Genomic DNA, 14273 nt, shown 5'->3' on the forward strand with positions numbered 1-14273 from the left:
TTTAACAACATGAGATTATATAGCAGGATTTTGTTCAAAATAAAATGTGTTTCACTTTAATGATACACAATGAAATATTTATGAATGAAATGATGTGCTGCCTAGGGTTTTCTTAAAAATAATGTGAAAGAATTTGGGATCAGGAATGGGGATGTAGGTGAAATAATACTGTTGCAGCTGTTAAAGATGAATAATGAGCATATGCTGGAAGGGGTAGGGGCAGGCATCTTCATAGTACTATAACTTATTTATGTTTGAAATTTTCCATAATAACATGTCTAAGTTTTTTCAGGCTAATTTTTTTTTTTTTTTTTTTTTTTTGCTTGAGACAGAGTCTCATTCTGTTGCCCAGGCTGGAGTGCGGTGGCTGATTTCTGCTCACTGCAACCTCTGCCTCCCAGATTCAACCGATTCTCCTGCCTCAGCCTCTGAGTAGCTGGGGTTACAGGCACCCGCCACCATGCCCAGCTAATTTTTGTGTTTTTAATAGAGATGGGGTTTTGCCATGTTGGCCAGGCTGGTCAGGTCTTGAACTCCTGACCTCAAGTGATCCCCCTACCTTCATCTCCCAAAGTGCTAGGATTACAGGTGTGAGCCACCACACCCAGCCTCAGGCTAATTCTTATAAATTTTTTCAGACCGTGCTTTTTTAAAAAGCAAACCTGCTTTTGTAAATCTGTTTTTACATCTATTTTTATATTTCATGTCATTTTTATGCCATAAGGTATGTACACACACACACAACACACACACACACACACACACACACAATACTTTGAGATTTTCTTTTAGTGTCAATTCTTAACCTTGTGACTAGCAACACATAGTTGAGCCAGTCATTTCTAGGGCAGTTTTCAAGAATGAGAAATAAATTCTTCAGCTGTGATAGGTTAAAGTTGGCCAGTGGGTGCATTAAAGTTCCACCTGAGTTTTAAACCCCATACTCTCACCAGAAAACCAATAGTACTAATTGCTCTTTTTCTGTGACTCAACAGGAAACCTCTGTGCTATCCTCAAAGAGCTGGCTGCTGACTTGACTGCCCCTGATATTCAGGTGTCAGCATCTACATTTTTACTTCCGCCCCTCTGTCATCAGGATGATCTTTTGATATTAAGTCCTTTGTTACAAGAGAATGACCATAGATTTATTGAAGAACAGGTATGGCCATTTTTTACTCGAGTAGATTCAATCTGTGAACAGTGATCTTAAAACCTTATATACTTTTTTTCCCTTTTAGCTCCTGCTTGGTAATGGTGTTGCTTGCGGAAGTCTTGAATATGACCCTTATTTGATTTATGAGAAAGATGTAGAGGGAGATTCAGTGCCTAAGCCCCTGCCTCCAGCACTATCAGTTATTAGTTCTGCAGCCAAGCTCTTTGGGGTTGTATGCGCTCATGTCGGAGAAACTCAAAGGTAAATATCTTCAATGGTTTAGTGAATGGAAAATAGAGAACTGGTGGGTAAGAAGAATGTTGCCAGAGATCTCATTAACGTAAATAATTTCTTATAAATGACAGGTGAAGGTGAAATAAAAGTTCTTGTTTAATTATTCACTTGACTAATATTTAATAAGAAATGATTTAAATGCCTAAAACCACTAGAACTGTTGTGGATACAATACTTTGCCCACAGTTAGCTTATCGTCTAACTGAAAATACAAATGAAAAATAATGACATAAGAATATTGATTTATGAGCAGTCATTACAAAGACACATACTAGGTTTTTTCTTAGACTAGGTCTCATAGGCTTTCTTACCTTGGAATTTTTTTTGGAAGCATTATAGGTCCAGGGATTTCTCTTCAGTTGGAGGGATTTTAAATGGTTTTTATCAGTTCACTTAAAGTGAACTTCAGACCAGTGGTCCCCAACCTTTTAGGTACCAGGGACCAGTTCGGCAAAAGACAGTTTGTCCACGGGGTTAGGGATAGGAAGAGGTTTTGGGATAAAACTGATCCACCTCAGATTATTAGGCATTGTGAGGGGTGCACATGATCCCTCACATGCACAGTTCATAATAGGGTTCACACTCCTGTGAGAATCTAATGCCGCTGCTGATCTGACAGGAGTTTGGCTCAGATGATAATGCTTGCTTGCCTGCCACTCACCTCCTGCTGTGGACCAGTACCAGGCCGTGGACCAGTACCAGTCTGTGGCCCAGGGGTTGGGGACCCCGTGCTTTAGAACACACACACATACACACACAAAGATAATAGATATTTAATTAACTTGATTGTGGTAGTCTATTTCACAATGTATATATGAGCAAAAAACATCATTAAAAACATCATGTTGTATACCTCATACTATGTAGGGACTTCTATCCTATGCTATTGTATGTGAAAAATTAATAAATACAAGATGGCCTCCCCCAAAAATGGACTTTCATTTTGAAAAACCAAAGGGTGATAATGATTCCTCATTGAGAATGATAGTTTCTTAATTAGTAACTGGACATACACATTTCTCAGCCATCAAAATCCACTATCCAGGAAATTATGTTACTATCGGAAAAACTAAATGGGAAGTGAATCTCTTTCATAGGCTATTGTGGCTAATAATAGTTTACAAATCACTATTATCCACACTGATTCATTCATTCATTTCCTGTCTCTCGACCAACAACAATGCATTTGACTAGATCATAGCTTTTATTATATCTTCTTACCCAGTTATGTCTTCCAGAGGATACCAGAGAATTTACCTTGATCTCTTTGGTGAAGACTTAGAAAAATATTTTAGTTTCATCACCAACACCTCTCTGAAACAGGTCTTGGGATAATTTGCTTTCATTGCGTAGAAAAGTGAATGAAATGTATACTGATTTTTACTAGCTTCAGTTTCAAAAGATAATGTTTTTTCCAAATGTATTTGTAGCATTTCCTGTATATACTGTTAACTATAAGGTTATGGTGATAAGAGAATATATGACTGAATTGTTAATGAATGAAGAGGAAAATTACAGTGATTTGGAATATTTAAAGAAAGATTCATGGAGAGGATGAAATTTGAACTAGTCTCTAACTGCCTTTTTATAGAGCATATAATTACTTTAAAATAATTAATTTGGATTAATATACCAGTAAATACTGTGGATAAAACAGGGCTGGCCTTTTAAGCAAAGGATTTAAATTAAGGATGTTCTTAAATGGTTCCACTACCTTTGATGGGTCTAAAGTGGAAAAGCAAAAAAGAAAATATGCTTTTTACAGCCTTTCCTCTTAAAAAAGTGATTTTATTATTCTAGAGAAGTTTTCTTTTCAGATTTATTGCCTAATTGTAGTTTCATGAAGATCCTTTCTTATTAAGTTTAATGAATTTTTTAATGTGCTCATAGTTTTTGTATCCCCACCTAAATTATAATAATAATAATGAATAGTCAAGGAAGGGGAGGTTTTGTCTGTTTTAATAAAAACATTGAGAACAGATAAAAGCAAACCCTGTCATTCTGTTTGGATTCTAACAAATTCGGAACAAACAGGATTCTAACTATTTTGGAATAAAAATAGTAGATGACTAGGCACAGTAGCTTACACCTGTAACCAAGCACTTTGCAAGGCCAAGTTAGGCAAATTGCTTGAGCCCAACAGTTAAGAGCAGCCTAGGCAACGTGGCAAAACCTCTTCTCTACAAAAATACAAAAATTAACTGTGCATGGTGGTGTGCAACTGTAGTCCCAGCTACTCAGGAGGCTGAGGTGGTAGGATCACTTGATACTGGGAGTTAGAGGTTGCAGTGAGCCAAGATCTTGCCACTGCACTCCAGCCTTAGCAACAGAGCAAGACCCTGTCTCAAAAATGTAAATATAAAGAAGTGAACCTGGTAAGATCCCAGATACAGAAAGTGGGTTATAAGCAATATCAGCAGTCTCCAGTAGGTGTCATTACAGAACCAGAAGATAGAAACTACATGAATAGTGAAGTTAAGTTTCTAATTTCCTATTGTCCCAGATACGATATTTATGTAACATATCAGGCTCTTTGCTTTTTGGCCTTACATTTGAGTTATAGAGAAGAAGCGTCTTAATTAAAGTATCTATATTTAAACAACAACCAAGTATTTCAAGCCATTTTGTTGTTACTGTGGTTAGCCTTATGTTTAAACAGTTGTATAACATGTGGTTGTCCTAAGGTTGGAAATAATATATTATTTAATATAAATTAATGCACAATTTATTCACAATTTATTAATGCATACGTAATTGTCTTTTAAATTAGTTGATTCTCTATTGACTGTAGGGTTCTAACGCAAAAATGTTTAAAGGTTGGAAAGTCAAGATATTTTATACAGAAAAGAAATAATATTGATCTCAATCATGTATTGTTTGTGGTTACTTTTTTTTTCTTTGAGACAGCCCAGGTAGGAGTGTGGTGGCTCACTGCATCGTCTATCTCCTGGGTTTCAAGTGATTCTCCTGCCTCAGCCTCCCAAGTAGTTGGGATTACAGGCATGCATCACCATGCCTGCCTAATTTTTGTATTTTTTAGTGGAGATGGAGTTTCATAATGTTGACCAGGCTGGTCTCAAACTCCTGACCTCAGGTGGTCTGCCCACCTCGGCCTCCCGAAGTGCTAGGATTATAGGCATGAGCCACTGCGCCCAGCCTGTGTGTGGTTACTTTATTTTATGTTTTGTTTTGTTTTGAGACAAGAGTTTCACTCTGTCACCCAGGCTGGAATGCAGTGGCACCGTCTCAGCTCACTGCAACCTCCACCTCCCGGGTTCAAGTGATTCTCCTGCCTCAGCCTCCTGAGTAGCTGGGACTACAGGCATGCGCCACCATGCCCGGCTAATTTTTTTATTTTTAGTGGTGACGGGGTTTCGCCGTGTTGTCCAGGCTGGTCTCAAACTCCTGACCTCAGGTGATCTGCCCGCATCAGCCTCCCAAAGTCCTGGGATTACAGGTGTAAGCTACTGCTCCTGGCCTGCGTTTGTGGTTGCTTTTAAATAGATTTTCACCTAATTGCAAAGAATGAGCTCCTTAATTCACCTGAGGATTGTTCCACCCTTGACTTGCACATTGGAATTATCCAGACAAATTTTTAAGATACTGAAGATCCTGATTAGTATGGTATGCATAATGTGGGGGTGGGCACTGAAATTTTTTAAACTCCTTAGGTGATTCTGATAAATGGACTGCTTCAACAAATGATGTCACTTGTGAATGGATGGACAGAGAGGAAAAGCTTAAACAGTTATAGTTCTCAGTAGTAAAAAATTTTGCCATTATATACCCTCTATCTAAAAAGTATTATTTTGTTTTTGTTTGTGGTTACTGTTTTGTTTGTGTATACGTGTGTACTCTCTGTCTAAAAGGTATATAATGTAAAATGTATAATGTAAAATAAGTCAGCATTTTCAAATGATACATCTTCGCCCTTTATTCAGTTAACTGCATTTTTATTCCATCTAGACTTAAACTTTAAGTACCTATCATTTCATTCCAAACTGATAATTATATGTTATAATTGATACTACTTATGAGTACTAATTCAGTATTACTAAGTCATCTCCATCTTCCTGAAGATCAGAATCTTTTGTTGAGATCTCTATAGGAATTGGTGTCATGTATCTTGAATCTTTGATTAGTTAATAGTATATTCAGTCTCTTTCAGGATTGGGGGCAGAGGATGAAGAAAAAGATTTTGAGCTCTGACAATCTTGTTTTGTAGTCTTTGGTCCATGAATATGGTCAAGAAGTAATAGTATAGGTCAACTTATAGTACAGTATGACATAATTCTTAATCTCTAACCTTATGTATTTTTATAACTTTAAGTGTGATACAATTTCACAATAACAGATGTAGGATATGATCTAATAATGACATTATAGGTTTTTAAACTTGGGAGCTTGATCACACAGTTATTCTTAATTCCCCTTTGTTGTCACATTTACCCTCCATAATCTTCCTATAGGGTACTTTGGGCATAAATAATGTTCTTGAAAAAAAAAAATGCCAGCCGGGCGCAGTGGCTCATGCCTGTAATCCCAGCACTTTGGGAAGCTGAGGTGGGTGGGTCACGAGGCCAGGAGATCAAGATCATTCTGGCTAACATGGTGAAACCCCGTCTCTACTAAAAATACAAAAAAATTAGCCAGGCATGGTGGCAGGCGCCTATAGTCCCAGCTACTCGGGAGGCTGAGGCAGGAGAATGGCGTGAACCAGGGAGACAGAGCTTGCAGTGAGTTGAGATTGCACCACTGCACTCCAGCCTAGGCGACACAGCGAGACTCCATCTCAAAAAAAAAAAAAAAAAAATCCTTAAATATGCACTTACACAATGGACAGAAAGCTTTTTTTGTTTGTTTTTTTAATTTTTTTTGAGGCAGCATCTCGGTCTGTCATCCAGGCTGGAGTGCAGTGGTGCGATTTTGGCTCACTGCAGCTTCAGTCTCCCAAGCTCAAGCAGTCATCCTGCCTCAGCTTCCCAAGTAGCTGGGTCTACAGCCAGGCACCACTACACTGGCTAATTTTTTTTTTTTCTCTTTAATGGAGATAAGGTCTCACTGTGTTGCCTAGGTTGGTCTCAAACTCTTGGGCTCAAGCAATCCTCCTGCCTCTGCCGCCCAAAGTGCTAGGATTACAGGCGTGAGCCACCAGAAAAATTTTCATATGCAAGATATTTAGCATGTTATTTGTCATAAGAAAAATTAGAAATAGCATAAATGTCCCAAACTAGGAAGTTGGTTAAATAAATTATATTGCCAGAATATATAATATTAATACCTATTCACTAATACTATTATAGTTAAACCATATAATAGTTAATAAGATGGGAAAATCCCTGATAATATTGTTTAGGGGAAACTAAGTTATTAACAAAGTATGTACAATACGATCTCTGTTTTCTAAAAATTTATTCATATGTCTAAGGGAGAAAAGACAAGAACAAAGATGTCAAAATGTTAATGGCGACTCTTTGTAGGTGATGGGATTTGGGGTAAATTTTTTTTTCATGTGCTTTTTTGAGTTTTTCAAATTTATTATAACAAACAACGTTGACGTAAGGAAATAAGTACTTTCTAAGTACTCCTAGTGCTCCACCATTTTATTACATTTCACTTTCATTTTTATTTTTTATTTTTGGAGACAGAGTCTCGCTCTGTCACCCAGGCTGGAGTACAGTGGTGGATCTCAGCTCACTGCAGCCTCCACTCTTGGCTCAAGCAGTTCTCCTGCCTCAGCCTCTCAAGTAGCTGGGACTACAGGCATGCGCCACCATGCCTAGCTAGTTTTTGTATTTTTAATAGAGATGGGGTTTCACCATGTTGTCCAGGCTGGTCTCAAACTCCTGATGTCAGGTGATCTGCCTACCTTGGCCTCCTAAAGTGCTGGGATTATAGGTGTTTGCCTTTGCACCTGGCCTTTATTACATTTTATAAGTTGATTTTATACATACTGCTTTCCCCAACCCATATGACGTACAAATAGCTTCATACCTTCCTTTTTACTCTTTTAACTCCTTGTACAATTAGATTTTTTAAAGGCACGATCCCCATGTCTATTCTGATTTGATAACAAAATTGCCATTTACAGGACAGCTTGCCTTGTAGCCTCAGTAGAATGATGGAGATCTAGTTTTAAAGGACTTCGGGATATTATTGAAAGTACATTAAGGTCGGATAAAAGTATATCTGTATTTTCATGTTCAGCCAGTCATGCCCTGTGTTTAATTACCTGATGCTGTTGTCTTTTATGCTTGCTCAACAAGCACACCTGACTGTCTACACTACATGCCAAACACAAGTTATTAGGGAGATGAAGATAAAATTACAATCTTTTTTTTTTTTTTTATTATACTTTAAGTTCTAGGGTACATGTGCATAACGTGCAGGTTTGTTACATATGTATACTTATGCCATGTTGGTGTGCTGCACCCATCAACTCGTCAGTAAAATTACAATCTTTACCTTTCCTGCCATCAAGATAATTTACAACTGAAGAAGTTATCTTCAGTATATTTCAGGTTTCTCATTTAAAGGAAGAAAAGAGGGAAAAGGAAGTATAGGGCATAGAAACAATGTTTTAAGAGATAAATTAATGGTAAAATGGGGTGGTTTATTTTATGGTTACATGTATTTAATCTTGACATAAGGAATTAAAACCTCTGTGCTATAAGGACATGAAATATTGTTTATATTTATCTTAATTAGAATTGTGAAAATTGGAACATTTTTCTCACCAGTAGTAGAGTGGTTGAATAAATTTTAGTACGTGTATATAATGAAATTTGGATTTAGAAACGTTATAAAAGAAGAAAAATGACCAGGCACAGTGGTTTACCCTATAATCCTAGTACTTTCAGAGACCGAGGCTGGAGGATCACTTGAACTTAGGAGTTCAAGACCAGCCTGAGCAACACAGTGAGGCCTCATCTCTTTAAAAAAAAAAAAAAAAAAATTAGCAGGGTGTGGGTAATGTGTTCCTATAGTCCCAGGTACTCTGGTGGCTGAGGCTGGAGGATCACTTAAGCTCAGGAGGTCGAGGCTGCAATGAGCTATGATTGCATCTATAGCTAGCCAGAAGCAGCATAGCTCTTTGAATCCCCAACTATGCTTTGAAAATATATTTGGGACTATACTGTATGTAAAACAATTTTAACCCTTGCTTTTTTCATTTATCATTACCTTTTTAGCACTTTTCAAATCATTTTTATTCTTTTTTCTTTCTTTCTTTCTCTGAGACAGGATCTTGCTTTGTTACCCAGGTGGAGTGCAGTGGCATGATCATAGCTCACTGTAACCTTGAATTCCTGGGCTCAAGTGACCCTTCTGCTTCAGCCCCCTGGGTAACTAGGACTACAGTCATGTGCCACTATGCCTGGCTAACTTTTTAATTTTTTGTAGAATAAGAGGTCTTACTGTGTTGCCCAGGCTGGTCTGGAACTTCTAGCTTCAAGCAGTCTTCCTGCCTCAAATTCTGTGAGGCTATGTGTTACATATAAATTTTTGTGGAGTTGTATCAGTATTGACTACTTTTGTTGGTATTATCTCAAATTTTAGTTTTCCAGTTATTGGAATGTACATGCTCACACTTACAATTACTGCAGTAGTTTAAAGAACCTAAAGTGTGAAGTTTAAATTGTATTGAGAGGCCAGGGGCAGTGGCTCACGCCTATAATCCCAGCACTTTGGGAGACCAAGGTGGGCAGATCACTTGAGATCAGGAGTTCAAGACCAGCCTGGCCAACATGGTGAAACTACTACTACTCTACTAAAAATACAAAAATTAGCCGGATGTGGTAGCACACACCTGTAATCCCAGCTACTTGGGAGACTGAGGTGAGAGAATCTCTTGAGCCAGGGAGATGGAGGTTGCAGTGAGCTGAGATGGTGTCAGTATGCTCTGGATGACAGAGCGAGACTCCATCTCAAAAAAAAAAAAAAAAAAAAAGTCTTTTTGCTTTTAAATCCTGTTATTTCTGATTGTAGGCTTCCTATATTGGAACAGCTTTTGGACAGTATAAAGCACACAAAAGGAGCTCGTCAGCAAGTGGTTCAGTTACATGTTGTTTCTTCAGTTTCTAGTTTCTTGAAGGTAATTCTATTTATTTATTTGTTTATTTATTTATTTGTTTATTTAAATGTTTGTTTCATTTTTTTAAAAATTTGTGGCCGATGAAGTTTGTCGGAGGATGATGTTTTTAAAATGCTCTTTTTTCCTTCATTTTTCTTAATCTCCTGATGAAAAGTTTTCAGGATTTGGAATTCTCCTTTTACTTTTTGTCCACATAAAACTTGTTAGAAATCAAACCTATAATCTCTGCATAGAGCCATGCATTAACCTACCAATCCTGATATCCTGGGCCAGGGATTGATGGACTATAGCCTGTGGACCAAATCCAGCTCGTTGTTACTTATGACTTACCGTTTCTACGTACAGTTAAAATATGATAGACTTCATTAGTCGCTTATTGTGTGGACATCTCTGTTAATGTTCTTTCAAACCATTTATACCTTAATGATAATTGATTGCCATATTGCTGCCTGAAGGTTTAAAATTCTAAAGTGCTTTGTGGGAAAAAAAAAAAAAGGAATTATATTTGTATTATCAGTGTGGATTTTTGTGTTCTTATTTGTTTTTAAGTAGTAATCCAAGTATGAACATATTTGGATTTGGTTATCCAGAATATACGTTCCTAACTGGATATGATAATTTACTACAATTGTAAGTTTGGGTTGTTCTTTACATATTTCAGTACGTGGCTCTCTCCAAGGGATGTTTAGGTCCAGAAGAAATGAAAAGATTTGCCCTAACATTAGTTACGGGAGCCCTAGAAAGTACCAACCCCTTGCTGAGATGTGCAGCTGCAGAGGCGTGGGCTAGATTAGCCCAAGTGCTTGATGATGGAGCTTTTACTGCTGGATTAGCTCAAGTTAGCTTTGACAAGTAAGTGAATTTCTTATTTAATACTCAGGGGCTATGTTTCAAAACTGGGTATAGCTTTCTGGTTTGTTGGAACTAGTAAGATCTTCATGCTGAGATTTAACTAAGAAAAATTGTCAAATGTTGACTGCTTTAAAGTAAAGGAAAGAAAATAAAAATTGGCCTGCTGATCTTGGCACGTAAAACTATTACTATTTCAGCTATAGTCTTTATATAATAAAGATCAGAATCTAAATGAGTGATATAATTGATCGTCAGTGGAATGGACTCTAGGATAGTGAAATATTTATACAGTTTTGTACTGTAAAATGTATATATGATAAGTAATAAGAACAAACTACAGGAAAAAAGACTGTAGGCTGCAGATGAGGAAACAAATGGTACTTTCATGTCTTTTTTTTTTTTTTGAGATGAAGTCTCGCTCTGTCGCTCAGGCTGGAGTGCAGTGGCGCGATCTTGGCTCCCTGCAACCTCTGCCTCCCGGGTTCAAGCAATTCTCCTGCCTCAGCCTCGTGAGTAGCTGGGATTACAGGCACATGCCACCACCCAGCTACTTTTTTTGTATTTTTTTAATAGAGACGGGGTTTCTCCATGCTGGCCAGGCTGGTCTCAAACTCCTGACCTTGTGATCCGCTCGCCTCAGCCTCCCAAAGTGCTGGGATTACAAGCGTGAGCCACCGTGCCCAGCCTGTGCTTTCATTTCTATCAGTTGTATAACTTTCAATAGATTACTTAATCCTCTCAGCCAGTGTTCTTCTATTCCAGGTGGTACTGCGCTACCTACTTAAGAATGTTAAAGTAAATGAGATAGTAAATATTAAAGTAATATGGGAAAAAAGCCTACAAATAAAACTTTGTGGTTGTATTATATATCTATAATAAGTTGTATTAGGAGTGGTGGTGGTAGTATTGATAGCACTTTGACCTTGGAGTCTACTGAATATGTGTGTCTGATTTGAAGTCTGGAGTCAGGTTATTAACTTGGCTCTAATCCCAACTCTACCATTTGATAGTTGATTACTTTGTGAGAGCTATTTGAGCTATTATTTTGGTTTCCTCATCTATAAACAGGAACTGATAATAGTATGAATTTCAGGGTTGTTGAGAGTATTAAAGAAGGGCTAAATATAAACCACTTGAATGAGCACACAGTAATTTCTAATAAATTCCTAATAAACATTAACTTCTCATATTTAATTTTATTTATTTATTTATTTTTTTTTTTTTTTTTTTTTTTTTTTTTTTTTTTTTGAGGAGGAGTCTCGCTCTGTCGCCCAGGCTGGAGTGCAGTGGCTTGATCTCGGCTCACTGCAAGCTCCGCCTCCCGGGTTCCCGCCATTCTCCCGCCTCAGCCTCCGAGTAGCTGGGACTACAGGCGCCCGCCACCTCGCCCGGCTAGTTTTTTTTTGTATTTTTAGTAGAGACGGGGTTTCACCGTGTTAGCCAGGAGGGTCTCGATCTCCTGACCTCGTGATCCACCCGCCTCGGCCTCCCAAAGTGCTGGGATTACAGGCTTGAGCCACCGCGCCCGGCCATTTAATTTATTTTTGAGACAAGGTCTTGCTCTGTCACCCAGGTTGGAGTACAGTGGTGTGATCGTGGCTCACTGCAGCCTCGAACTCCTGGACTCCAGCAATACTCCAGCCTCAGCTTCCCAAGTGACTGGGACTACAGGCTTGTGGCACTATGCCCAGTTAATTAAAATAATTTTTTTTTTAGTAGAGACAGGGTCTCATTATGTTGCCCAGGCTGATCTCAAACTCCTGGGTTGAAGTGATCCTCCCGCCTTGGCCTCCCAAAGTGCCAAGAGTACAGGCGTGAGCACCACACCTGGCCTATTTAATTTTAAAATCAAAATTAAGTTGAAGCTCTATGAAATTGAAGTATCTCAGCATTTGAGTTTTTAAAATGTAACTTAATGATAAAGTAATAATAATGTTTGTCTTAAAAACCTTTTTCATGTGTATATATGAAAGACATTGAAACTGTTCATACTAAACTAATCATTAGTGATATGAAGACATTTTGATTTCAAAATGTTTTCCTTTGCAAGATGCCTTTCGTTTACTTCAGAATTTTTTATTAGCCAAAAATATATTTCTAAATTTTGCAACTATCCATATAAAAAGTTTTGCCTAAGTGACAATGTACATGCATTAGTTTTTGTGTTTTTTTCTTTTGCAGTGATTACCATTTATTTTTATTTTCATATGTACAGATTGAAATCAGCAAGGGATGTGGTTACCAGAACAGGACATTCATTGGCCTTGGGGTCCCTACATAGGTATTTAGGAGGAATAAGTTCTTCTCAACACCTAAATTCTTGTATTGGAATCCTTTATACTTTGGCACAGGACAGCACTTCTCCTGATGTGCAGGTGGGTACCTCATGTGATACTTCCCTTGAAATTCATGATTTGTAGATGATGCAGATTGTGTTTATATTGAACATTAATAATTTCTGAATATGGTTATTCCCCCATAGTAATTGTGGAAGCTATTGTTAACCTTGGTGGATTTTTAAAATTAAAATTTTCCACACTCAGAATGTCTGAAGTCAATTTCATTGTGTTTTTCTGAAAACGTACTCTGTTTCATCTCAATAATAGCACTGGGCTAGAAGTGGTGGCTCACGCCCATAATCTCACACTTTAGGATGCTGAGGCAGGTGGATTGCTTGAGCTCAGGAGTTCAAGACCAGCCTGGGCAACATGGTGAAACACTATCTCTACAAAAGATACAAAAATTAGCCGGGTATGATGGTGCGCATCTATGGTCTCAGCTACTCGGGAGGCTGAGGTGGGAGGATGGCTTGAGCCAGGGAGACAGAGGTTGCAGTAATTCCAGATTGTGCCACTACGCTCCAGCCTAAACAACAGAGCCAGACCCTATCTCAAAAAATAATAATAATACTAAATAATAATAATAGCATCTACTGTTTTAAAGAACTTAATAGGTACCAGGTGTTACGATACATTCTTCTAAGTCTCATAGTAATTCTCTTAGTCCTCGTAATAATTTATTAGGGTGTATAGCCCATTATGGGGAAATAAAACTGAGGCTTAAGAAGCTAACCAACTTGCTCACAACTGAAAAGCTAATAAATCATGGAATCAGATCAAGAACACAAGTCATGGACTCCAAATTCCTGTTCTTAACCACTTTATCATATCGTTGTGCATATCTTACCCATTTCTGTCAATAAAATCATCATTCTCCTATCTTAATGAAATATGGAATGATTTTTATTTCTCCTGTTCTTTTACTCCCCTTCTGTCATCTTATCTGCCTCCCTTATTAATGTGTGCCGAATTACTGTCATAGCCTCCTAATTCGTCACATTTTTAGTCCTTTTCTTTCCAACTCTCTCTAGATATAAGGCTAAATTCATTTTCCTAAAAGATTTTCATCTTGCCACTTCCCTGCAGAAAAGCTTGACAAAGTGCTTATCGCTTCTTGAATCAACTTCTTATTCCAGTCCCATTAACTGACCCCATAAGATGTTTTCTGTTATTACTTCAAAGTGTTCACTTCTACAGATGATTTATCCACATGTCATTCTCATGTCTACATTTACATTATTTTCTTTTTCTCTTCTCTCCTTACATGCCTGTTTGATATTCCACATCTTTTAGTCTTTTAAGATCCAGTATAACTACCATCTCATCAAGCTTTAATCCAGTTAGCTTTCCCTCTCTGAATTACCATGTTACTACTCGCCTCCTCCACTTCATCTAGTACTTGACTGAACTGACTTACAAGGTTTCCATTTTTCACCCGTCTTTATATATAGTACTTTTTGCTTCTGTTATATTCTTCTCTCTCTTCAACAAGAGTATTCTGAATGTGCCTAGTTTTATATTGAATACCTTTTTTGTTGATTAA

General features: G+C 37.7%; 1 protein-coding gene across 8 annotated transcripts in view; it reads left to right on the plus strand.

Annotated features, from left to right (window-relative positions):
* Nucleotides 1-14273, plus strand: part of HEATR5A (HEAT repeat containing 5A) — a 125014-nt gene that overhangs the window by 60008 nt on the left and 50733 nt on the right. For 7 of the 8 annotated variants that reach the window (XM_030931336.1, XM_030931340.1, XM_030931341.1 and 4 more), the window contains exons 15-19: nt 996-1159; nt 1239-1414; nt 9434-9539; nt 10201-10391; nt 12607-12766. In XM_030931336.1, the coding sequence (XP_030787196.1) occupies nt 996-1159; nt 1239-1414; nt 9434-9539; nt 10201-10391; nt 12607-12766 (797 nt within the window). The remainder of the gene's footprint in view (nt 1-995; nt 1160-1238; nt 1415-9433; nt 9540-10200; nt 10392-12606; nt 12767-14273) is intronic. The other variant, XM_030931339.1, reaches the window with a different exon arrangement.

This window comes from Rhinopithecus roxellana, chromosome 5 (genome assembly GCF_007565055.1).
Source record: "Rhinopithecus roxellana isolate Shanxi Qingling chromosome 5, ASM756505v1, whole genome shotgun sequence".
Lineage (NCBI taxonomy): Eukaryota > Metazoa > Chordata > Mammalia > Primates > Cercopithecidae > Rhinopithecus > Rhinopithecus roxellana.